Genomic DNA, 26,450 nt, shown 5'->3' with positions numbered 1-26,450 from the left:
GTTTATTTGTATTTATTTATTCATTTTCTATATTTCAGACGAAGCCAGAACCTTATTGCCTAGGCAGACTCAGCTAAAGCCCGAGAAAATTCCTGACTTGTGCGTGCTACAGCGACAGCAAATTAGCTAGAGGAAACAGCGCACAAGGATAAAAAACAAAATATATATATATACCAAGCTCCTATATATACCGTACCGGGGGTCAGGTGATAACGCACATATAATCAGTGAGTGCTTGAGAGAAGTCGCAGGACCATATGAAATCGTAAATTACAATTGCACTACAATTCACACGCAACGCGAGAAGTTTGTAGATATCGTAAATAGATTTGTATTACTCAGCCAATAGCTATACAAATATTAACGTTTTCAGTGAAATTACACACTATGTTATGATTTCAGTGATGCAGTATTTATTTCGCCTGTCTGCACTATCATTCCTTCAATTAAGTGCGTGTATAATAATACAGACTAAATGTCCCAAGTACTGCGAAAAAAAAACATGTGTCTTCAGGAAAGTCCGCAAGCTATCAGTGGCGGCCGAAGCACAGTTCGGATTGCCATCTCCCCCGTCTGCCTATGAAAACAAGTGCCAAAAAAGGAACGAGTACAGTTAAGAAGCGAAGCCATTGACATTGTTTACGTACTAATTATCTTAGAGTGACACAAATCGAAGCTCTCGTATCTTCCCGTCAATAGTAGGTAACAAAAGATCACCCTGCTTCATTAAGTTTTTACAAAGAAACAAACGCAGTAATTCTGAGAGAGAAATAGCAGTGCATTTTAGTATTTCAGAAGTTAGGCTTTAGCTTTAGACGTGCTCACTGACAGAACAGCACTAGTATTGGATAGTGCGACACATGGACTCAGCGAAGAGAACCTGAATGTGTGGATATTTGTTCTGTAAAATTCAACTACTTCACTGCCCTTCGAATAAGCAAATTAGTTCAGCGCACACCAGTTCGTTCTTCTTTTCGAATATTTGTTTGTACATGGTGGAACTTTTCAGAGGGATCTCGAAGTACTACAAGGAATGTACAAAAAAACAAAAATCTGTCCTTGTAGTACACCCAAAAACTACCTACGTGACAAGGTATTACACGACTCCAAATCACCGAATAATGCAGGTATAAATACTGGGATTTATGTTTAAACACTGATTACTAATACGATAATTTTCACCGATTGCTGTATTACACTGATACATAAATGGGACGGCGGAGGAAGTGCTGGCTCTGCAATTGGCATATGCAGAAGGATTTTGATGAGCTATAGATTGTTCCTGCTACGAGAAGTTGCATCAAACGCTAAATAGCCAGTAGTAGGGAAAGTAGAGGAAGCATTCTTTAGCAAAAGCAGGAACTATAGCAAGAAAGCGTCGCAGCCTAAGCAGAGGGTGTGGTTTTAAGAGATCAAACTTCAAGAAAGCTAGATATGCGTAACATGGTAACCCATTCTGTGAACGGGGAAATGCACCTTTTAGATTTAGAAAGCGATAATACACTTTCAGCGAAGTAGTACCTTCACAGGATTTCAACTACAGTGTGCATCAGCTTACTACGCGAAATCAATTTTTCTTATTTTGAATACTTTAAATATAAGAAAATGAGCATGAGTTCTAAGTTGTCAAGTTTTATCAGAAATATCATGGGAAAGTTAAGCAAAGAAATATCAAGCACTATGCCATTGCATGCTAACAATGTTCGTTGTGACAGAGCAGCAAGTAAGAGTTTGCTCGAAGCAGCGCTTACGCTATCCGCGCAATTGCACATGAATACAAAGAAGATGAATACGTCTCACGTTGTTCTTCGTATCCAATTATTTTCGAAGCGAGCTGTGTGTCATGAGGCGGGTTCACACCATACCGCCGGAGAAGACTTACGTAGTCGTTCAAGTTACGACTTTTCGAAAGCTTGCGCCGTTCTCCTAGCCACTTCCTTAGTTCTTTGCTGTACTCAATCTGTGGGTGAAAATGAAAAGAAGACGTCTGAAATACTTCCACGCTTCCCTCCCACGTCGAAGAAGGTCACGTTAAGTTTATGCAACGCCGTCCAGCTAGGGACTTGTGGGCTGCTGGAAGCAAAGCGCTAGGTGTACAGCAAAAACAGTTAGCCCTTGTTTCATGCTGTTGATGATCTGATGAGATATCGTGCACGTCGGGGCTAGTTGTAGCACTGCACAGCACACCACTTTCGAATGCGACTGTACGCAAGAAGTGAGAACAAGGCTCGCATATGTTTTGATCTATTTTTCTTTCGAAAAGGAAGTTGCACCAAGATTAAGATAATGCTGTTTCAGAACTACTCCGCATATAGATTTATTATAACCAACTCTAACCGAAAAATCCCCAATAGTGCCCATGCTTTGAAATGGCCAATCGAAAGGGCGCCCCTACGTTGCTACTTTGTAGAGTTACTGTATATGCTGCCAAAGGTGGCAGAGTTGCGCGTAGGTCCTTCATCTTGCCTGTCAAACAAAAAAGCTGTGCGGCGGCCGCATTTTGATGAGGGCGAAATGCAAAAAACACCCGTGTCCCGTGCATTGGGGGCGCGTTGAAGATCCCCAGGTGGTCTAAATTTCCGGAGTAGCCCACTACGGCGTGCCACATAGTCACATCGTGCTGTTTGCATATAAAAACTCAGAATTAAACTTTTTCAATGCATTGGGTACTACCGATCGACTGTGGGCACTTTTCCCACTCTTCTGAACCGCTTTTCCGCGAAATTGCATACAGTGCGTATCACAGCAGCCAACTAGGTAGCATAGCGAGAGAAAAAAAAACGGAAGAAAAGAAACGTGACTCCTGTCAGTGCGCGGTGTTATGCGGCGCGTATTTTATTTGTTTTTTTTGGACTTCGGTTTTGTGCATAAGGTGCATCGGAGGTGATTCACCTCTGCGCCATCTCCAAACATTTCACCTCATATTCTGGGGGCAAACTGAGTGTTCTAGGTACAACGAGTAATGGACCTTTATTATATTTCGACGGTAAGGTTAGATCGCGGTCCGAGCAGTCTCAAGGAATGAGTTGATAATGTTATTTAGTTGAACCTTAATTTCTTACAAAAAGTTCAGAGTGGAAGCTCCATAAACAGGACAGTCCAAGCTTCAAAATAAAATGAGGTTTATTCAATAATTAATAAATGTTGCCATTGGAAGTAAGCAAAACGCATCAGCCAAACTTAAATTTTCTTCGATTAAGAACTGTTCGGCATTGTCATTTTATACCAACAGAAATAAATACGCGACTGAGCGCCATGAAGTGTTCTGCTCTGGACTGTGAGAGAAAATGCGGCGATCTTCAAGTCCTAACTGCTTTCAGGCAATAAAGTTCCAATTTAACTTTCAGAGAAATAAAGTGTGTACTTACATAGAATACAATCACGGCACAACATAACTTTGACGTGTGAGGTGCACGAGACGGTGCCGTGGTGGAATAAGCGAAAAACGAGGAGAATTAAGATTGCTCGCGCGGAGGTGAATGCCGTCCTGTGTTAAAGGCGATGAGCCTAAAGAGCATCAGGCAGGAGAACGCTTGCCGCAAGATAAAACAAAAAAGAAAGGGAAAGTGAACCAATCGGGAAAGCGAACGGAGCTTCCAGGGGCCAATCGCCGATGAACACTGGGTCCCGGGTATCACCAATCCGTAAGACACGGTTGGACCAGAGAGGCAGAAAACCGAGGCGCACCGGCAGAAGAGGGGGCGAGTTCCAGGAGGCGACGCAAGGGCGAAGAGCAGCCGCTGCACCGGGAAATGAAGACGAGCCATTGGGTTCCGGACCCGAGCTTCCAGGGATTCACCCGACCGGGGCCTCCTGTCAACCCGTTTCCAGGCGTCGCTATTCTACACGATCACGGACTGCGACCTGAAGCCGGCGAACTTCTACGCCCGCAGGCAGAGTGCGAGCACTCGCGCTACGGGCCCCAGTCTGCGCCCAGCGGTCCGCCCAGAACGCCACCTCCATCTGTACGTGCCGCCAAGCCGCCTGCGTACCATCTCCTAGCCGGAGCTGCCAAGCTCTGCTCGCCTGTTTATCCAGGGTGTCTACCAAGTTGACATTTCCAAATTCCCTGTGATTTCCATGTTTTCCCTGTGTGCCTTGCAATATTCCAAGAGTGATGCAGAACTGCGTTTTATGTCAAGACGGGCTGAAACCATATCGTTCGATGCTGTCACTTCTCTAGTAAGCATAAGAAAATAAAGAACGACTTAATCCAATTAGCATACTAAGGAGTAGTGTTTACGTTATTCAAGAAGAGACTAGAAGGGAGGAGTTGGTAAAATGCAGAGCAAATAAAATGGCTTCGAAAAAAATTGCAAATCCAGTCGGACATTCTCAAATACAAATAAGGAGGAGATGCATACAGAAGCAAATGTTTTCTAATACGAGCTATTTCTATCAACTGACAGCAAGCTCAGTGGGATAAGGCCAGAACTTTGTCACAATTGAAATTCTCTATCAACAGCTCCTAAGTCAACGTCGACTGTCCTGACATACTCTATGCCCACGCACGATGGCGCACTGCTGTGATTCACTGCTTTAAGGAGTTTATTTTGGTTTGGATGAGAGATACCTGCATCTGGGCATTAGCCAACACTTTGTTTTGTCAGCTCAAGCTCCTTCAAAACGGCGGCTGCACGCTTCCTTTCCCGTTCATTCCTCAATGCGTAGGTCCTTTCTGTTGTCGTGGTCCCACCGCCGCGCATTCGCTCCACAGACCATCTGAAGCGTCCTCTTAGTTGTACAGCCAACGTGCGATTTTTCGGACTCCCTAGGGGCCGCGAAAACGTCCGAAAAATTGGCGAGTTGGGAAAAAATGAATGGATGTCATTTATGATGATGATATGTGGTGTTTTGTGGCGCAAGGGCCAGGCTCGGCCAAAGAGCGCCATGACAAGTGGTGATGTTGATGATGTATTGTGGAAGATGTGACTTGGCTGTAAAGTGGCCTAAAAATAGTCGCTGTAGAGTGCGTAAAATCTACTTGCTATGAAATTAAGCGATGACAGATGACGAATACTATGAACATTAAAATCCATCGTAAAAGAATGATGGAGAATAGAAAATATATGAGATGGTAAAAATGCCTGGAGCACTGTTGCCTCGCCAGAGCCCTTGAAACACAAGGGCCTAGCGGCACGTGCTACACGAAGGAACTATCACAGCGCCATCCTCTGAAAAGAGGAGACGCTACGAGCATGTGGGGCTAACAACATGCAACACAACATCTTTCAGATAACTTAGGACTGCGTTAGTGTCGAAGAGCGGTTCTAGGCAGAGTAACATTACAGGATGAAGGGGAATATGCTGCCGGTATGCTAACGGGAAATGTTTCTTTCTGTCAGATTCGGCTTTCCGACACTCCAGGAGGACATGGAGGACGGTCAGCCTCTCCCCGCATCTCCCACAGGCTGGAGGCTCACTTCCGGTGAGTAGGAAATTATGGGTGCCAAACGTGTGTCCTATTCTGAGACGACAGAATAGGACATCCCTTCGGCGCGATTTTGTAGTAGACGGCCAAAATCCTAACTGTGGTTTTATCAGGTGGAGCTTATTATCCGTTTCCGCATCCCACATGTGTTGCCAGTGATCTCGCAGCCTCCTTCGCAAGAAAGGCCTTAGATCTGTGACAGGCACTGCAGCGGTAGGGTTTAACAGCTTTCAATGTGATTGACGTGGCCATCTCGTCCGCCAGAACGTTACCTTTGATTCCCATATGGCCAGGGACCCAGCATATTATGATGTTCTGGTTAGTTGAGCACGCTTTGCACAAGACCGAATATAGTTCATTAAATACGGGATTTTTATGTTTGCTGAGTGACATTAAGGCCTTCACGACGCTGAGAGAGTCTGTATAGATCGCTGCTTTTGGAAGTTTCGATTTTCTTATGTGCTTTACAGCAGAGAGTAATGCGTAGGCCTCGGCCGTAAAGATACTTGTTTCCGAATGCAGTACATCGGATTCCGAAAACGATGGGCCGACGGCTGCATAGGATACCCCGGCATTTGACTTCGAAGCATCTGTGTAGAATTCTGCGCTGGAGTGCTTGTGCTGGAGCTCTAGGAAATGCATTCAGATTTCGGCCTCAGGAGCGTGCTTTGTAACTTTTATAAAGGATATGTCACACTGTATCACCTGCCACTCCCCAGGAGGTAAGAGCTTGGTTAGGTGCATTAATCGATGCTCGAGGAGTGGGACATGCATTTCATCGCTAAGCTCCTTCACACGCAGCCAGAAAGGCTGTCTTATGGAGGGACGGTTGCTGAAAAGTGTAGCGCACGTCATATCGTTAACGTTATGAAAACATGCATGTTCAGGATTGGAGCGTATTTTAAGGAAATATGTAAAGCTGATGTATGATCTCTGCAGGTGGAGAGACCATTCATTTGATTCTACATATAGACTTTGTATGGGACTCGTTCTGAAAGCGCCAGTGGCCAGTTGGATTCCTAGATGGTGCACTGGGTCTAGCATCTATAGTGCGCTCGGGGCGGCAGAGTGATAAATCACGGCACCATAGTCTAGTCGCGATCGAATGAGGCTTTTATATAGATTCATTAAACACTTCCTGTCACTACCCCACGTAGTCTGTGATAGAAGTTTCATTATTTTCATTGTTTGCAGACATTTTTCTTTAATATGTTTAATGTGGGGGACGAAAGTGAGTCTGTAGTCAAGTATGACACCTAGAAATTTGTGCTCTTTGTTTACAGGTATCTGTTGTCCACACACTTCTAAGCAGGGATCTGGAACCAGGCCTGTCTTCCTTCTAAACAAAACACAAGAACTCTTATGAGGATTGATTTTGAATCCATTTTTCTCTGCCCACCCTGACACCTTGTTCAAACCATGCTGTACCTGTCTCTCACAGACTGCGAGTTTACAGGATTTGAAACATATTTGAATGTCGTCCACATAGACGGAATACAATATGGCCGGTGGTAAGGAAGCACGAAGTGTTGTCATCTTAACAATAAAGATTGTGCAACTGAGCACGCCACCCTGGGGTACTCCGGTTTCTTGTGCAAAAGGACGTGACAGCACATTGCCTACTTTCACCCGGAAGGTACGATTGGACAAGTAGCTTTTTATTATGTTTAGCATATTACCATGAATGCCCATTTCTGACAAATCTCTCAAGATTCCGTAGCGCCAGGTCGTATCGTACGCCTTCTCCATATCGAGGAATATCGATAAGAAGAACTGTTTGTGTACAAACGCGTCACGAATGTGTCCTTCAATACCTACAAGATGGTCGGTTGTGCAGCGCCCTACTCGGAAGCCACACTGAAAAGGATCAAGCATTTTGTTTTGTTCAAGGAAATGGATGAGTCGCCGATTTATCATTTTTTCAAATCCCTTACACATGGAGCTTGTAAGGGCTGTCGGGCGGTAACTTGCCACTGAAGAAGGGTCTTTCCCTTGTTTCAAAACAGGGACCACAATGGCTTCTTTCCATGCCGTTGGAAGGTACCCTGCGTCCCAGATAGTGTTGAAAAGTGTAAGTAGTGTTATTTGCGTGTCATTGTGTAAGTTTTTGAGCATTTCATACATGATTCTATCGGATCCCGGTGCAGAGCTCTTACATGCGCTCAAGGCAGCTTTCGACTCGGCAGCACTGAAAGGGCAATTGTACGGTCCATTCTGTCGGCATTTATTGATGAGTGGCTTGCATTCTTCTATTTGTTTATATTTTAGGAAGGATTGCGAATAATGATTTGAGCTTCATACACTCTCAAAGTGCTCCCCAAAGAGTCGGCCTGGTCTTTCAGTGTATCGCCCTGTGTATTTACTAGAGGGAGTGAATATGTTTGTCGCCCTCTAATCCTATTAATCCTGTTCCAGGCTTTGGCCTCATCTCTAAACGAGTTAATACTGGATAAAAACTTGTGCCAGCTTTCTCTTCTGGCCTGCCAGCGGGTTCTCCTACCCTGAGACTTAACTTTCTTAAAGTTAACAAGATTCTCTGCAGTGGGCGAAGCGCGTAGCAACCCCCACGCTTTGTTTTGATTCCTACGTGCGACTCTACATTCATCGTTCCACCACGGGACATGCCGCTTGCATGCTGAGCCACTTACTTCACGTATGCATTTAGATGCGGCATCTATAATGAAAGCTGTAAAGTAATCCACAGCAGCATCTATTTCTAACGAGGACATGTCATCGCATGGTATGCTAGTTAAAGTTCGGAATTTCTCCCAGTCAGCTGTATCGATTTTCCACCTAGGAGCCTGTGGTAGACATTCGTTTTCTTTATATGTTCTTAGTAGTATAGGGAAGTGGTCCCTCCCGTGAGGATTGTCGTTAACTTCCCATTCAAGTTCCGACAGTAGTGACGGCCGGGGAGACTAGGCTAAGATCTATTGAAGAAAATGTTCTGTTTGCAAGAGAATAGTATGTCGCTTCCTTCTTATTCAGTAGACAAGCACCAGAAGAGAAAAGTAAATGCTCAACAAGACGTCCTCGCGTATCTATACGAGGGTCGCCCCACAGGTAGTTGTGTGCATTGAAGTCGCCAAGAACCAGATAAGGTTCTGGCAATTCATCTATAAAGGATTGAAATTCATGTTTAGTTAATTTGTAATGTGGGGGTATATAAAGCGAGGAAATAGTGATGAGTTTGTTTAGCAGAACAGCTCGCACCGCCACTGCCTCAAGGGGCGTTCGTAGCTGTAAAGGTTGACATGCTATACTTTTATGAGTGAGAATCGCCACACCACCCGATGATACGACGGCATCATCGCGATCTTTGCGTAACGTAACATACGTACGGAGAAAGTTTGTGTGTTTGGATTTTAAGTGTGTTTCCTGTAAACACAGCACTTTTGGATTATGTTTGTGGATGAGTTCTTGCAAATGATCAAGGTTTCTAAGAAGACCTCGGACATTCCACTGAATTATTTGTGTATCCATCTTTAAGTAAGTTGGTGCTGTGTGTACGGAAACTGAAAGATGTCTTAGATTACAGAGCTCTTTCGAGGTCTTGTAATCGGGGTTTTGCCCTTTCTGGGGCGTTCGAGGGAGCCTCGCCGCTCCTTAGGCGCTTGGCGCGCCGTGAGGACAGGTGTAGTGTCCATCGCCTCTTGGAAGGCGCTGGACACATGCTCTTGCGAGCGAGTTTTCTGTGAGGGTCCAGCCTCGGAAGGCAAGATCCCTGCGCCCACCAGCCCGGAGGTCGATGGGGCTCCCTGATGGATATGGCTGCGCCGGTTGTTGCCAGCGCTGGATGGGGCCTGGAAGGTTGGGGCAGCCTTGGCTGCGCCCACCTTCGGGGTCACCTTGTCTGGTGTGTTGGAGTAGCAGCGTTAGCTGCAGCCGCCGAGGGGGCGGATGGCGTCACTGCCGCCTCACTGGGTGTGGTTCGGACAGCCGCCGGAGGCCGTTGTGGCGCTGCCCCCTGACGCGCCACTTCGGCAAATGTGTTCTTAGGCAGGTATGCCACCCGCCTACGTGCCTCCTTGAATGATATATTTTCTTTCTCTTTGATCGTGACTATTTCTTTTTCTTTCTTCCAAGACGGGCATGACCGCGAGTATGCGGCATGCTCGCCATCACAATTTACACAGTGGAAAGCATTCTCACAAGCTTCAGAGGAGTGTTCGTGCGCGCTTCATTTCGCACAAGTTTGGCGGCCTCGGCAGCTCTGCGAACTGTGGCCAAAACGCTGGCACTTGAAACATCGGAGGGGATTTGGGACACACGGTCTTACACGGAGCTTGATGTACCCGGCCTCGATTGACTCGGGCAAGACACTTGAATTGAAGGTGAGTATTAGGTGTTTGGTCGGAAGTTCTTTGCCATCTCGCCTAATCTTGATTCTTTTGACATTTATAACATTTTGTTCACTGAAGCCCTCCAAGAGTTCAGCTTCAGAGAGCTGCAGCAAATCATCGTCCGAGACAACGCCGCGGGAGGTATTCATCGTGCGGTGCGGGGTTACTACTATTTGGGTCTCCCCAAATGATACAAGTTTAGGCAGTTTCTCAAATTGTTTCTGATCGCGGAGCTCCAAGAGGAGGTCACCGCTAGCCATCCTCGACGCCTTATATCCTGGACCAAAACCTTCGGTAAGGGACTTCGATACAAGAAATGGAGAAATTGTTCGCACTGGTTTAGCTGGTGTTTCAGAATGGATAACGTGGAAACGAGGGAAAGATTCTTTTTGCCGACCAAAAAATTTTAATACTTCATCGGTGCGCCCTCTTTTCTGAGGGCGATCAGGGAGTGGAGGGAAGGAGGTAGCCATAAACATATGTGAGATTTCGGCAGTAACGCCAGCCACCCACCGTGGAGTCCTACAAGAAGACGCTGCAGGACCTGTGAAACACGGCCTGCACACGCCAGCTGTACATTACTACTATAACCATTATGAAATAACCAAGGTTGGCTATCCACACCGGGTTAACCCTTGCTGCCTGGAAAAATTGGAAGTAAAAGGAAACCAGAAGAAGACAGGAAAGGTAATAGGGAGAGAGACGAAGGTAACAGGGAGAGAGAGACAGGAAAAGGCAACTACCGATTTCCCCCGGGTGGGTCAGTCCGGGGGTGCCGTCTACGTGAAGCAGAGTCCAAAGAGGTGTGTTGCCTCCGCCGGGGGGCCATAAAGGTCCGAACACCCGGCATCGGCTCAACCTCCAGGATCCCCCTTTCCCTGGACACGGATAAGCCGCTCACGGCTACGCGCGGGAGGGTCTAACCCTCGTGTGCTCGGGTACGTGGTGTCGCAGCACATCAAACGCCTGCTTGCGCAGACGCCCCTGCGGGGGCATGTCATTTACTGCCCTGGGCTCGAACCGCCACATACGCATTCGAAAACGCTCCGAAGGCATGTCGGTACACGCACTAGGCATATCGGTGCTCGTACTGTGGCACGGAAATACCGGGTGCACGCGTGTATAATTAAGGAATGCATACTGTGTCCCGTGGGAATAGCCCCTTCCCGAGCTTGTTATGCTTAACCAAGTAACACGTCTGTACAGAGGCGAAGCTAACTTTCTGGATCCGGCATTATGCAACGCTACGTGTTTTCCGAGCTTTTAAGCCAATCGTGAGGACCACATAGGCGGAGTCCATGCCCTTGCTGACAGCACCGAATTATTACAATAAAAAAACACGGCACCCAATGGCAAGAAGCTTCATTGCGAACGTCGAAGCAGCTAGGCCTTGCGTTGCCGCTGTGGTGGCTATGGCGGCCAGCGGATCTGCTTGCCAGAGCGCCGGTTCGAGACGGTGACGTAATCGAAATGGTAGCGGAGGTGGCTTCGATTAATGCCGCTTCGGACCAGAGGTCGCGGCAAAACTTCCGCAATATCGGATGGTGAAGAGTTCTTGCATCCGAAATTTCAGCCGTTCTAATACATTGACTCTTGGGGTAAGTGGTGGTGCCAGGAAACAGTCCAAACTATCGGGAATCCGGAAAGTTGGTCATTGACTGTACAATGGCAACTCACCCAGCCGATGACAGGGCGTCAAAGGCGTGTCAATACGATGCCTGTCTGTTACTCGAGCCAACATTACCGCGACTTTCGACCCTTTCAATAAAATTTTCCCCGATAGAGGCACAAATTCCGAGAGTTTTCCCTCAGTTTTTTCCGAGCACTCAAAATCTCTGAGAATTCTCGGTTTTCCCGGTTTTCCTTGTTTGTAGACACTCTGTAATCAGACAACCACATCGAGCTCGTGGTGAGATAAACGCCAATTCTCTCGTCGCTTCGCCTCCTCTACTCTGCATCGCACTGTTGCACGCACTCACACTCGCAATCTGTTTCTAACTTCAGTGCTCTTGGTACTGTTATAGCTGCGAATGTATTTTTTTCTTCTTGTGAATTTTTCCATTGAGTGTTCTTTATAGCTTTCCAGTTACATTAGGTTTATTAAAAGCTTTGTCAAAGCAGAGTATTCGGAGGCTCCGCCCCACGAACCTATCTGCAACAATTAAAAAAAAAAACCTGCATCACAAGGTGACGTCCACGACAGGACAAAGCCGTTTGTTCTTTTTCCGTTGTTACTTTAAGAGCTTGAAACCATGGTCAACACGACAGAGTTGTTGGCCTTAGGAGAACGGATAGGACTTGAGGGAGCTGCGTTGAAGGCGTGGTGCTAGAGCAATTGGTGGATATAGGTGCGCAAGGAAAGGGTTGCGGAACGAGTTCTTAAAAAGCAGTCAATCGAACTCGAAGGAGACGCTAAAATGCAGATTGTAGAACGAGAACGTGGATTGAAAGAGAGAACTCTCTAGTTGCGGTTGAAAGTCGCAGAAGCTGAGGGCAGTCGTAGAGAGACAAGTCATTGGCAGTTGCAGGTGGAGGAGAGAACGCTTTAGCTGCATGACAAGGCCGGAAAGGTGGAAACGGCACGTGCACTGCAAGAGATTCCCGAGCATGAATCGTACGTAAGCTCTACTGAGCAAAAAAAATTGACGCGCACTCCGAAAGCAGCTCGGAGCCTCTGTCCCATGGCTGCCTCGAACACCGTCACGGTCTTTCGTTAGTGTTGGATTCTCAGCGAGAAAGTAACAGTGACACATCGGTGGCAAAAGTGAGAGTCAGCCCCAGAATGGACACTGTAGAAAACGTAGGCATTTTCGAAAAAAAAAGGGAGCAGGAAACCTCCAACGAAATCGAGGCACGCATGCGCACCTCTGCTAGCGAAAGCATATGGGTAGTTGCCTCAGATATGGGTACATATGGGTAGTAGCCTCAGAAAGGGTAAGGCTAGCAAGGAGGCACGCCTGCGAACCTGTGCAAGTAAAAGCACATCAGCCAAAGAGATAGATATGCCTCTAAAAAGCCTGAGGGGATGAGCAGCCGTTCGAATGGCCAATGACCCCGAAGAGTGCGCAGCGAGTAAGGTAAAAGTCGCCCATTCTTCCGGTGTACTATTTGTGGTGGTGGCAAGTGGCCTCGTCAATTCTGAAGACTACACAGATGGCTCACCTCGAGTGGGTGAGCTTGCCTGCCTACGTCCATGAAGGCCAGACAGGCCAAGATGGGAGGATGAGTATAGACGTAATCGGTAAACAGACTAGGACAAAATCGAAGGAAAAAGCGTGCGACCTACAATGCGAGTCACACTGCATGTCACACTGCAAGTCAGTGCTAAGTAATGATGGGCGCGTGCTAGGTCTGTGTAAATTCGTGATGGGAAAGGTGTATCTGTCGCAGTGTGGTTCTACTGATGAAAACGGTGTACCAATCTTGGTCATTGATCGCCGAAATTGTAGCAGATTGGCTAAGCATTCTACTTTGAACAGTCGGGTAGCCTATACGCACTCTGAGGCACCGGTTCCGAATGGAACAAATTTTTCGAAGCTATCTGACGTGTATTTTCCCACATAAGCATCAGGGTGACACGTGCAAATTGTGCCAGGAAGGACCAGAAACACTCACATACATGCTGTGGGAGTGCAATGTAGATATAGAAGGATGGCTGTTGCTCCGGAGACTGTCATTGAGGTGGGCCACCGCTCTGCGCAGCTCAGACCTTGGAATCCAGACGTGGGCAGTCCAGCAAGCCCGTGAGGTGGCATTGAGGCATGGCCTTGACGTTGCCCCGTGGGAGACCTCAGCCCGGGTCCCGTTAAACCTTGCCGGACGTACAATAAAGTTGTATCCATCCATCCATCTGCCGCAGGCCCTATCTAACCGCTGAGATGTCACGCTGAATACATCTCCCTCTCTGCGAGAATAAATCTTGAGGCTGGGAACCTGCCTACTGCATCTTTTTCCAATAAGGTATAGGGGGCTGACCGGTCTAAGTTCCAGAACCCTATCATGTCAAGCTACAGAGACTCGCGCTTTCAAAGTAGCAACAAAATGGCTCCACGGTGGTTGTCTCAAACGCAGAAGAGACGCGCCGTTCATCTCATAAGGGATGGAGTAACCTGAGAAGCAGATGAAGAGCCAGTTGCCATCCCGAGATCGTTGGTCCTAGACTGAAAGGAATGTTTTTGTGTGTATTCAATTTTTTGTTTAAGCCTATGTTATCTGAAGCCATGAGGGTTCTACTTTTCATGCTCTGTGAACTTTATATTAAACTATAAGTGCTTGAGATTATGTTGTGTGAGTTTCTGAGTGTCGCACTTGATATGCGAAGTGGACTGTCGTTAGACCTTGTCAAGGTTAGGTTGTGTACCCATAGTGAACGTCGTAGCGAAGGTCGTGTGAACTTGCCGCGCGCTTGCAGTAGTTTTTCCATCAGGAAAACTATTTCGAAAAGGTGTTTTTCAGATGTGTGAAGCGAATGAGACAGTGCTGTCGTGGAATTAGGGAAAGAAGAAGCTAACTAAGATTGCTCGCGCGGTGGTGAATGCCGTGCTGAGTGAAAGACGGCGACATCGAAGAACACAAGCAGGAGAACGCGTGCCGCAAGAAAACAGAAAGCTAAAGGAAAGTGATCCAATTCGAAAAGTCCACGGAGCTTCCAGGAGCCAAGCGCCGATGAACACTGTTCCCCGAGTATCATGAATCCTGAAGAGACGAATGGACCAGAGGAGCAGAAAAGTGAAGAGTGCTTTTAGAAGAGGGTATTTCCAGGACGTGGGGCAAGGGAGAAGAGTGGCCACTGCACCGGGAATAGAATACGGGCCGTCGCGTTCTGGACTCGAGCCTTCAGGGCTTCACCCGACCGTGGCCTTCTGCCAACCTGTTCCCAGGCGTCACCACTGTACCTGTGTTTCTGCACCCGCAGGCAGAGTGCGAGCAGTCGGGCTACGGGCCCGAGTTTGCACTCAGCAGGACGGCCCAAACACCGCCTCTATCTGCACGTGCCGCCAAGCCGCCTGCGTCCCATCTCCAAGTGGAAGCTGCCAAGCTCTGGTCGCCCACTCATCGGTCAACCACATCGGCCAGTGTGGTGAGATCAAGGCCACTTTTTTGTCGCCTTGTCTCCACCCCTCTGCGTCCAACTGTTGCGCGCGCTCACACTCGTAATCTACCGCTAACTCGATTGCTGTTGGTTCTGTTACTCTGACTGTATTTTTTTCTTTGTTGTGAATTTGTCAATGAGTTTTTTTTGTCTTCACATTACATTAGTTGTATGGAAGCATTGCGTGCATTTTGCAACAGTCGGCTTTGCGGTTTATTGAGTTGTCGCAGGCTGCGCTTCACAAAGTCATGCGCAACAGTTAAGGAAAAGAACCCGCATCAGAATAGCCAACTATATTGATCTAGTTTGCTGTATCAAGTTCATGTGCTCTTTCACACAGAAAACACAGATTATTGACGCGTGCACTTGTTTATCTTTCAACGGCTGACCGCGTTTCCCCGTCCAGCAAATATCGCTGAGCTCAGGAGGCGCCAGCATGTATCGGAAGTTTCTGGAATGTTATCAATGGTTGCATCCGCTGCCTATTGTCACCGAGCTTCGTGTAATCTGATTAGCATGTATGCGCAACGCGAATTGTGTAGTACTTTCTGGAAGGCATGTGGGCACGAGTGATTTCTAAGCAACCTTCGATGACTTATGTATAATAGACGACGCACTTCACCCACTGATTAGATTTCGACGACCGACGACTGCATTCGCCGCTATCGTTGTGCTTTGAGTGTAGCTTACTTTTGTGGGCAAAAGTTCGCCCAATAAAAACTTAAATTAAATGCAATTTTTCTGCTGCGTTTTTCACCATCACTACTTCGTGACATCTGGCGGAAGTGCTAGTGCGTTCATGTACCGAATGCCCCCGCAAAGGCGCGATCCGAGGACACCCACTTCGCGAAAAACCAGTGACCAAGCCGTAGATTGAAAGGACTGCTACCGGAGTACCCACCTCTTGGCGAGAAGACTACATGGTCCATGGCCAAGTTAACACCCCCAATCGCTGTTCTAGCATCCCTCATCCTGCTGCAACAACCTCGGGAGCCATAAAACTTCCGTGCATCATCGGCTGCAGACCCAGAAAGCTGACTGGAAACTTACAAACGAATGACGACTTTCCACAAATGGAACTTCGGTGACAAGCAGCGGCACGTATACTTACCCTGAGAAGACGCTGCCAGAACGTGCTTTGAGAACCGGGAGACGACCCTGACAACATGGGACCTGTTCTGTAACGGCTTGCTGCGGATTTTTTCGAGCGTCATGAGCAAGGAGGAGGCCGAAGCTCTGCTAGTAGTCCAAATGCAATTACCGAATGAGAACATCGAGATTTTCACGGGCGACATGACTCGCCCGCTCAAAGACACCGACCCGGACGAGCCAGAAAAGAAGAAAATTTATCGCTTGATGAGCGGCGTCAAGCAAGAGCTTTTCGCCACATTGAAGCGCAACCCGGCCACGATTGTTGCTGAATTTGCTTCCGAAGCCACAACTATTGAGAAGACGCTGGATTACGGACAAGGTAATATAACCGCCGAACGCTGACGCCAAATCACACCGATATTCAAGCACTCGACAGCGACGACCTGCGAGAGACCATCAGAGCGGTCGTTCGCGAGATACTGCAGATGCTCTTCCCAAGGCCGTAGCTTTAAAGGACCTCAATCACCGACATCGTCAAAGACCCTCAGCGATCGCTGCTAGTACCAGAAGTTCCGGCATCGCCATGAATTCAATCCCGCGACCTCGCGCTCAGCAGCCTAACACCATAGCCACTGAGCAACCACGGCTAATGTTTGCAGCATCGGGCCGACTATTTACGAGGGGGTCATTGACACGTGTACTTTATTATCTTTCATCGGGTGACCGCGTTTCCAGGTCTAACAAATGTTATCGCTCAGCGCAGGACGCACCAGCATGTATTGGAAGTTTCTGTAATGTTATCGATGGTTCTGTCAGATGTCTGTTGTCACCGAACATTGTGCAACCTGATTTGCATGTATGCGCGACGCGAATTCTATAGAATTTTCTGGAAGCCACGCGGGCACCAGCGATTTCTTCAGAATCTTCGAAGACTCATGTATAAAAGCCGACGCTCTTCACCGACTGATCAGATTTCGACGACGGCCGACTGTTGTTGCCGCTATGGTTGTTATTTGATTGTAGCGTGTTTTGAGGGCACACGTTCGCCCAATAGATAGTTAACCTAAAGAGAGTATTTATGCTGTCATTCTCACCGTCACTAGTTCGTGACGATATAACGAGTAGAGTACTCGTACAAATGTCGTGTTTTACGATCCTTTTACGTTTCAGACACTTATAAAGAATTCCTTGGAGCGGTAACATGCCTAAAACCGAAGAAGAATACACGTACGCGACAGACTGCCTTACTGATGGTTCGTGTCTCATTTCCAAATAACTAGAACTTTCAACCAGAGCATTTAAACTTGCCATCTATTGGTAATGAATATTTAGGAATAATGACTGCTACGCACGGTATTACGCACCGGACAATAAGGAGTATTGTCTGTCGGCTCTTTACTAGAAGTTATTAGGTCGATGTGTGTTCTCTGTTTATTGTGTATTTGAAAAATGATTTATACATGTGATTCACCACCTGGAACATTATAGAGGCTATTCCGTTGAATGCCATTGGTTCAATGAAGTAAAACAAATGTTACGATTGGCAACGATAACGATAGCCGCCGCCGCCGCCGCCGCCGATCTGCAGAAGCAGCTGCAGCAGCAGCGGCCAGCCAGCCAGCCAGCCAGCCTGGTTAACTGCAGGGCAAAGGCCGCTCCCATCCTTCTGCAACAACCCCGGTCTTGTACTAATTGTGGCCGTGTGGTCCTTGCAAACTTCTTAATCTCATCCGCCCACCTAACTTTCTGCCACCCCCTGCTACGCTTCCCTTCCCTTGGAATCCAGCCCGTAACCCTTAATGACCATCGGTTATCTTCCCTCCTCATTTCATGTCCTGCCCATGCCCATTTCTTTTTTTTCTTGATTTCAACTAAGATGTCATTAACTCGCGTTTGTTCCCTCACCCAATCTGCTCTTTTATTATCCCTTAATGTTACACCCAACATTCTTCTTTCCATAGCTCGTTGCGTCGTCCACAATTTAAGTAGAACCCTTTTCGTATGCCTCCTGGTTTCTGCCCCGTAGGTGAGTACTGGTAAGACACAGCTATTATACACTTTTCTCTTGAGGGATAATGGCAACCTGCTTTTCATGATCTGGGAATGCCTGCCAAAGGCACCCCAGCCCATTCTTATTCTTCTGTGTATTTCCGTCTCATTATCTGGATCCGCCGTCACTACCTGCCCTAAGTGGATGTATTTCCTGACCACTGCCAGTGCCTCGCTACCTATTGTAAATTGCTGTTCTCTTCCGAGGCTGTTAAACATTACTTTAATTTTCTGCAGATTAATTTTTAAACCCACTCTTCTGCTTTGCCTCTCCAGGTCAGTGAGCATGCATTGCAATTTGCGCCTTGAGTTACTAAGCAAGGCAATATCATCAGTGAATCGCAAGTTAATAAGGTATTTTCCATTAACTGTTGTCCACAATTCTTCCCAATCTAGGTCTCTGAATACCTCCTGTAAACACGCTGTGAATAGCATTGGAGAGATCGTGCCTCCCTGCCTAACGCCTTTCTTTATTGGGATTTTGTTGATTTCTTTGTGGACGACGACGGTGGCAGTGGAGCCGCTATAGATATCTTTCAGTATATTTACAAACGGCTCGTCGACACCCTGATTCCGTAATGCCTCCATGGCTGCATGACTCCATGACAATGGGCTGCCTAAATATAAAACAAATAAAATCTGCGTGAGGCGCTACCCTACACAGAACCACGCCACATTTTTTTTTTGCTTTGTTACTTATATCGATTGCTACCTACAACCAATAAATACTCGTTGTTTTACTAACCTTATTTGCCTTCCAACGTTCCTATTCCTTCAGTATATGTAAAACGCACGCACTACTATATATCCTTGCTAGATGAACTGCATGCCACAACAACCTAGTTAGTGTCCAAGACCAATGTCCCAACAGCTTGCTGTTGCTTGCTTGCTAAGACGTACAGACACTGTGATGGGGCGCCGTTAAGCCATTTATATTGTGTCAACATCCTTTATCGTTCTTTATCACTACTGCCTCGCTACAGCCCACTGTGAAGGAGCTACATCGGCAGTCCGGCGGAGTGCATGAGCGCGGCATAACGCTCTTTCTTCGCTTACGTAGGAACCGCCAGACCCAAGGGACCTGACTGTCGCTTCCCCGGCTTCGGATGCTTCCATCTTCGGCGCTGTTATCGACGTGATACCGGAGAAGATTCTGTGCAAGCGCCCATGGCTACACAGTCCATACCGCGAGTGCGTCATCGTGGGGGCAGCCAATCCAGGAGGGCGACACCGGGCGACAACGCTTAAAAAGCCAACGCCGATTGTGAACCAGCGCAGTCCGGCGGAGTGCATGAGCGCGGCATAACGCTCTTTCTTCGCTTACGTAGGTGAGAGCAGCGTTTCTTAACTACTTTAGTGTTTGATTATAAATTCTGCTCCGCCGGACTGCACAAAGCTGTGTTCACAATGTCTAGCAATGATTGCCTCGCGTGCCTGAAAGCTATTGCACCTGATGGCCAGTGCCTTCGTTGTAGCGATTGTGATAACCGTTATCATGCCGGCAAATGCTCTGGCGTCACAAAGACTAACCTAAAAAGCATGTCAGTAGAAACGATCCGTATTTGGTTATGTCCCACGTGTGCAAACCACAAAACACGACTGACGAACGCTGAAGAAGGGGCTGGCTCCCAGCGTAAGAAGTTAATGGCAGACACTGAGCAACTTTCTTTGGTTGACGTCATGTCGAAGCTTGACACTATGCTACGCCGTTTTGATGAGCTCGAAAGAAAGCAGGAGGAGCAGCTGGCTAAACATGATACCACCAATGGAAAACTTGAGGACCAAGCACTAACAATACAGAGCATAGAAGAATCACTCGATTTGATTTCTTCCAAATATGATGAAGTGCTTAAAACTCTTGAAACCCAGAATCAAGAAGTAAAAGAGCTGAAGAAAAAAACTACGGACATGGAAGCTCAGCTGATAGCAAAAGACACTAGACTTTCTCAACTGGAAATGGAGGTGAATAGGATGGAATCCTATTCAAGACGTAATAATTTTGAAATTCCTGGGATCAAGTGCCATGAGAGGGAAGACTTGAGAGCAGTTATAAATTCCCTTGCAGGGAGACTCGAACTACCCCTTCCCAGGAATGAGGAAGTCGAAGTTGTGCACAGGATAAAAGGCGAAGCAGATGCTGAGGCTCCCATATTAGTCCGTTTCACCAAGAGAGAAACAAGAGAAAAGTGGCTTGCAAAGCGAAACATGCTGAAACATGAGAACATTTACATAAATGAAAATATGACACATCTAGCCAAGAAGCATCGATGGATGGCAAAGCGCCAAGCAACTGAGAAACACTACAAATATGTTTGGGTGCGAAACGGTCGTATATTTGTTAAGAAAATTGAAGGTGCCCCTGTTATTCTTGTTGAGAACGAAGCGGATCTGCGCAAGATAACGTGATGACCGAGATTGCACATTAATTTTCTGAGTGGATGAAGATACGCCGGGAACTCATGTCAGTTGAATCTTGTACAAGTTTTGATCTTATCCATGTGAATGTGAGAAGTCTTCACAAGAATTGGAACTTGTTACAAGTGTACTTGGAGAATGTTTTAACTTTTCTGGAGATCATAATATTTACTGAGATAAATGTAAGCGAGTTTGATTGCTCTCTTTATAATATACAGAACTATCAATCATTTACCTTGTGCAGAGAGAGAAAACGCGGTGGAGGAGTGTTAGTATTTGTGAAAAATTGCTGGTTTTGTGAATGCTTAAAAGTTGAGTTTGATGAAGCGGAAGTTATAGCGCTTTATCTTTCTACCAATGAAGATGAATTTTTAGTTTGTGCGGTGTACAGACCTCCTAGCAAGAATATTGCAGTTTTTTTAGAGGAGCTCGCTAGATTCCTGAAAAAATATGGAGTAAATAAACGTGTGATTCTCGCAGGAGACTTCAACATTGACATTTCGGTGACCAATAGGGTAGGTGTAAGTGAGTACTTAACGTTGTTGGCCAGTTTTGGCTTGGAAAATAAAATTCAGGGCTATACGCGAGAAGAATTTCTAGGAAGTTTTTTTTTGTGGTGTTTTTTGGCGCAAGGGCCAGGTTTGGCCAAAGAGCGCCATGACAAGTGGTAGTGTTAACGACGTATTATGGAAGATGTGACTTGGCTGTAAAGTGGCCTAAAATAGTGCGTAAAATCTACTTGCTATAAAATTATGGCGATGACAAATGACGAATACTATGAACAATAAAATCCATCATAGAAGAATGATGTAAAATCAAGTGCATGAACGCTATACGTAATAAAGTTATAACAATGACGAGTGAGTACTACTAAGAACACAAAAAATACATTGTGATAGAATGATGATATTTAAAAGTACATGAAGGTAAACGTTTGCAAGAAGCACTACTGCCTAAGAGAGCCCTTGGAACAGAAGGGCCTGAAGGCATGTGCTATGCAAAAATATTTTATTGCAGCAGCGTCCTCTGGAGAGAGGACGTGCTACAAATTCGTAGGGCTAACAACATGTAAGACAACATCGTTTAGGAAATTTAGGACTGCTCTGGTGTCAAACAACGGTTCGTTACCAAGAAACATTACAGGATGAAGGGGGATGTACTGCCGGTATGCTAGCGGAAAATGTTTCTTTCTCTCTGTTTCGGCTTCCCGACACTCCAGGAGAGTGTGGAGGACGGTGAGCCTTTCACCACATCTACCACAGGATGGTGGTTCATTTCCAGTTAGCAGAAAACTGTGTGTGGCATATGTGTATCCTATTCTGAGACGACAGAATAGGACTTCTGTTCGTCGTGTTTTTGATGCGGGGGGCCAATAACCCAGTTTTGGCTTAATCAAGTGAAGCTTATTATTTGTTTCAGCATCCCATAAGCGCTGCCAGTGGCTTCTGAGTTTCTTTCGGATGAAAGGCTTTAGATCTAAGGCAGGTAGTGCAGTGGTAGGATGGATATGTTGTGATGCAATTGATGTGGCTATTTGGTCAGCCAGCATATTACCCTCAATGCCCCTATGTCCAGGTACCCAACATATTATGATTTGCTGCTGAGACATGTACGATGTGCAAATGACAGAGTAAAGCTCGGTAAGTACAGGCTGTCGGTGATTGCGGAGGAACATTAGGGCTTTTACAACGCTTAGAGAGTCCGTGTATATAATGACTTTGTGCAACTTTGCTTCCTTGATTTGTTTAACAGCACATAGAATTGCATAAGCTTCCGCAGTGAATATGCTTGTTTCCGGATGCAGTCCACCGGACTGGGAGAAGGATGGTCCGATTGCAGCATAAAACACGCCGGCATGCGACTTAGAAGCGTCAGTATAAAATTCTATGCACGAGTATTTAGACTGAAGTTCCAAGAAATGCATTCGAATATGTGCTTCTGGAACGTGTTTCGTCACCTCTACGAATGATATATCGCATTCTATGGGCTTCCACTGCCATGGCGGCAATGGCTTAGGTGGGGTCATCAGGTTTTGCTGTAGAATTGGGACTTGCATATTCTCAGCAAGCTTTCTAATGCGCAGAGAGAATGGTTCTGTAGTTGCAGGTCGGTTATTAAAAAGCATTGTAGATGTCACGTCGTTTATGCTTACATAAGAGGGATGGTCGCGGTTTGCGTTCACTTTTAGAAAGTACATGAAACTGGAGTATGACCTTTGAAAATGGAGCGACCACTCATTAGCTTCAACGTAGAGACTTTCTACAGGACTTGTCCTGAAGGCACCGGTCGCCAAGCGGATACCTAAGTGGTGAACAGGGTCAAGCATCTTTAAAGAACTTGGGCTGGCAGATTGATATACTATGGCCCCATAATCTAACCGTGTGCGTATAAGACTTTTGTACAGGTTTATCAGACACTTCCTGTCGCTGCCCCATGTTGTATGTGATAAAAGTTTAAGAAGGTTCAATGTTTTTAGACATTTCTGTTTTAGGTGCTTTAAGTGTGGGATGAAGGTCAGTTTTGAATCCAATATGATTCCTAAAAATTTGTGTTGTTTGACAACTGGTATGTGCTGTCCATGTAGTTCTACACTGGGCTCTGCAAATAATCCTCTTTTTTGTGTGAAAAGGACACATGAGCTTTTAACAGGATTCAGTTTAAAGCCGTTTTCTTCAGCCCATTTACAAACTTTGTTCAAGCCAAGCTGTACATGTCGCTCACAAATAGAAAGATTACATGACTTGAAGCCTAATTGAACGTCATCGACGTATACCTAATAAAACATGCTCTGCGGTATAGATGAGCGCAACGAATTCATTTTGATTATAAAAAGGGTGCAGCTTAATACCCCTCCTTGCGGCACGCCAGTTTCTTGTGTATATGGCCTGGATAGAGCGTTGCCCACCCTAACGCGAAATGTACGGTTTGATAGGTAACTTTCAATTACATTAAGCATATTCCCTCGAATACCCATTTCTGAGAGGTCTTTCAAAATCCCATACCTCCAAGTCGTGTCATATGCCTTTTCCATGTCTAAGAAAACAGAAAGAAAGAACTGCTTATGGATAAAAGCGTCGCGAATGGCTGCCTCAATGCGCACGAGCTGGTCAGTAGTCGACCTACCCTCTCTGAAGCCGCATTGATAAGGGTCGAGCAATTTATTCGATTCAAGGAAATGTAAAAGACGACGATTTATCATTTTCTCGAATAGTTTGCATAAGCAACTTGTGAGTGCTATGGGACGGTAACTTGAAACATCGGATGGGTCCTTGCCTTGTTTCAAGACCGGTACTACGATAGCTTCTTTCCAGGAGGATGGGAGGTATCCAGCAGCCCAGACAGAGTTGAAGAGCGTCAGAAGTGTAATCTGTGTATCAGTGTGTAGGTTTTTAATCATGTCATACATGATTCTGTCAGCTCCAGGTGCAGAGTTCATACACGAGCGCAACGCAGCTCTAAGCTCGGCAATATTGAAAGGGCAGTTGTACGGTAGATTAGGTCTGCATTTGCGGTTTATTGACCTAAGTTCTGCTATTTGCTTATATTTAAGGAATGTTTGTGAATAGTTTATGGAACTAGATATACGAGCAAAATGTAATCCAAGTGCATCGGCCTGGTTTTCCAAAGTATTTCCACGCTCATCAATCAAAGGTAATGGATTGATCTGCTGCCCCTTTAGCCTTCTCAGACCGTCCCACACCTTAGCCTCTTGGTTATAGGAGTTGATGCCTGAGAGAAACCTCTCCCAGCTTGCTCTTCTAGCCTGCCGTCTCGTGCGCCGTCCTTGCGACTTGATATGTTTAAATGCAATGTAATTTTCCGCCGTAGAGCATTGGCGCAATTTGCCCCATGCCTTATTTTGTCTTTTTCGTGCATCTCTGCACTCTTCATTCCACCAAGGAACTCGTTTCTTAGATGAGTGACTATTTGTTTGTGGAATGAACGTTTCAGCTGCATCAATAATAAAATCGGTAAAATATGCTACAGCGTCATCCATGCTAAAATTGCGTATAAAATCTTGTGATAAGTAAGTAGATTCCTTAAAACCCTTCCAATCAGCGCAGTCAAGTTTCCAGCAACGTACCTGTGGGCAAGTGTCGTGTCGTGTTAGTAAATTTAAAGTTATCGGAAAGTGGTCACTCCCAAATGGATTTTCTATAACATTCCATTGTAAGTAAGATAAAAGTATAGAAGATCCAAGAGCTAAATCTATGGAGGAGTATGAATTGTGCGCAGCATTGTAGTAGGTGGGTTTTTTTCTATTAAAGAGGCACACACCGGAAGTAACAAGAAAGGATTCGATTAGTCGACCCCTCGAATCAGTCCTGGAATCTCCCCAGAGACTGTTGTGCGCATTAAAGTCCCCGACAATAAGAAATGGCTCTGGAAGTTGATCAATGAGTTCGTGGAATTCAATTTTACTCAAGTGATAGTTTGGAGGTATATAGATAGAGCAGACGGCTACTAACTTCTTAAAAAGAATTGCGCGAACCGCAACTGCCTCGAGAGATGTCCGAAGCGGCAACTGTTGGCAAGCAACAGTTTTATGGACAATTATCGCTACACCACCGGATGAGGTGTTGACCTCGTCACGATCTTTACGAAAAATAATGTGTGACCGGGGAAAATTTGTCTGTGTAGCTTTTAAGTGCGTTTCCTGAACACACAGTACCTTTGGACTAAGTTTGTGAAGGAGTTCTGTTACGTCGTCAAGATTATGGATAAGACCTCTCACATTCTATTGCATAATTTGTGTATCCATTTTGATGGAGTTGGATACTGTGTGTTCTGGAAAGGAAAGTTATTTCACCAGCACTTTGCAGGCGCCGTGACAGGAGTTTTATCTCTTTTGGAGCGATCGAGAGATTCTCGCCGCTCCTTAGGCGCTGGTGGCGCCGTCTTGCTGGTGGTAGTTTCCATGGCCTCTAGCGAGGCGCTGGACACGCGCTCTTCCGAGCGCTTTGCTTGATGTGAAGGCCTCGGCACGTTGGACGACGAGACCTTCGAGGTCACCTGCCCGGAGGTAGATGGCCCCATCTGCTGGGGTGACGGAGCAGCGCTAGCTGCAACCGCCGCGGGGGCAAGTGGCGTAACTGCCGACTCACTGCTTGCGGGTCGGACAGCCGCCGGAAGCCGTTGTGTCGCTGCCCCCTGACGCGTCACATCGGCAAAGGCTTTCTTGGGCAGGTACGATACCCGCCTACGTGCCTCTTTGAATAAAATATTCTCTTTGACTTTGATCGTTACGATTTCTTTTTCCTTCTTCCAGGAGGGGCACGACCGCGAGTATGCGGCGTGCTCCCCGTCACAGTTCACACAGTGGAGAGCATTCTCACAAGATTCAGATGTGTGTTCGTGGGCACTACATTTAGCACAAGTTTGGCGGCCTCGGCAGCTCTGCGAGCTGTGGCCGAAGCGCTGGCATTTGAAACAACGGAGTGGGTTGGGCACGTACGGCCTAACACGGAGCTTGATGTACCCGGCCTCGATTGACTCGGGCAGGATACTTGAACCAAAGGTGATTATTAAGTGCTTCGTCTGAATTTCTTTACCATCTCGCCTGATCTTTATTCTTTTAACATTAATAACATTTTGCTCACTGAAGCCCTCCAGGAGTTCCGCTTCCGTCAGCTCAAGCAGATCATCATCGGAAACAACACCGCGGGTGGTGTTCATTGTACGGTGTGGCGTTACTGTTATAGGGGTCTCCCCGAATGACACAAGTTGCGGTAGTTTCTGATATTGTTTTACGTCGCGGAGCTCCAAGAGGAGGTCGCCGCTTGCCATCCTCGACACCTTGTAACCTGGTCCAAAAACATCAGTCAAGGACTTTGAGACAAGGAACGGTGAGATGTTTCGCACTGCTTTGTTTGGCCTTTCAGAGTGAATGACGTGGAACCGGGGAAAATTCTGGATTTGGTGCCCGAAAAACTGAAATATATCTTCGGTGCGCCCTCGTTTCGGAGGGCGATCAGGAAGTTTGGGGAAAGAAGTTTCCATGAGAATATATAAGATTCGGCAACAGCGC

The 26,450-nt window shown here is 46.5% G+C and overlaps 1 protein-coding gene across 3 annotated transcripts in view; it reads right to left on the bottom strand.

Moving 5' to 3' along the window:
• Positions 1–26,450, bottom strand: part of LOC135902762 (neprilysin-3-like) — a 186,143-nt gene that overhangs the window by 69,985 nt on the left and 89,708 nt on the right. For all 3 annotated transcript variants that reach the window (XM_065432995.1, XM_065432998.1, XM_065432999.1), the window contains one exon: positions 1,801–1,960. In XM_065432995.1, the coding sequence (XP_065289067.1) occupies positions 1,801–1,960 (160 nt within the window). The remainder of the gene's footprint in view (positions 1–1,800; positions 1,961–26,450) is intronic.

This window comes from Dermacentor albipictus, chromosome 2 (genome assembly GCF_038994185.2).
Source record: "Dermacentor albipictus isolate Rhodes 1998 colony chromosome 2, USDA_Dalb.pri_finalv2, whole genome shotgun sequence".
In the NCBI taxonomy this organism is placed as follows: Eukaryota; Metazoa; Arthropoda; class Arachnida; order Ixodida; family Ixodidae; genus Dermacentor; species Dermacentor albipictus.
The sequence above is the reverse complement of the archived record's forward strand: the minus strand, read 5'-3'. Positions and strand labels throughout refer to the sequence as shown.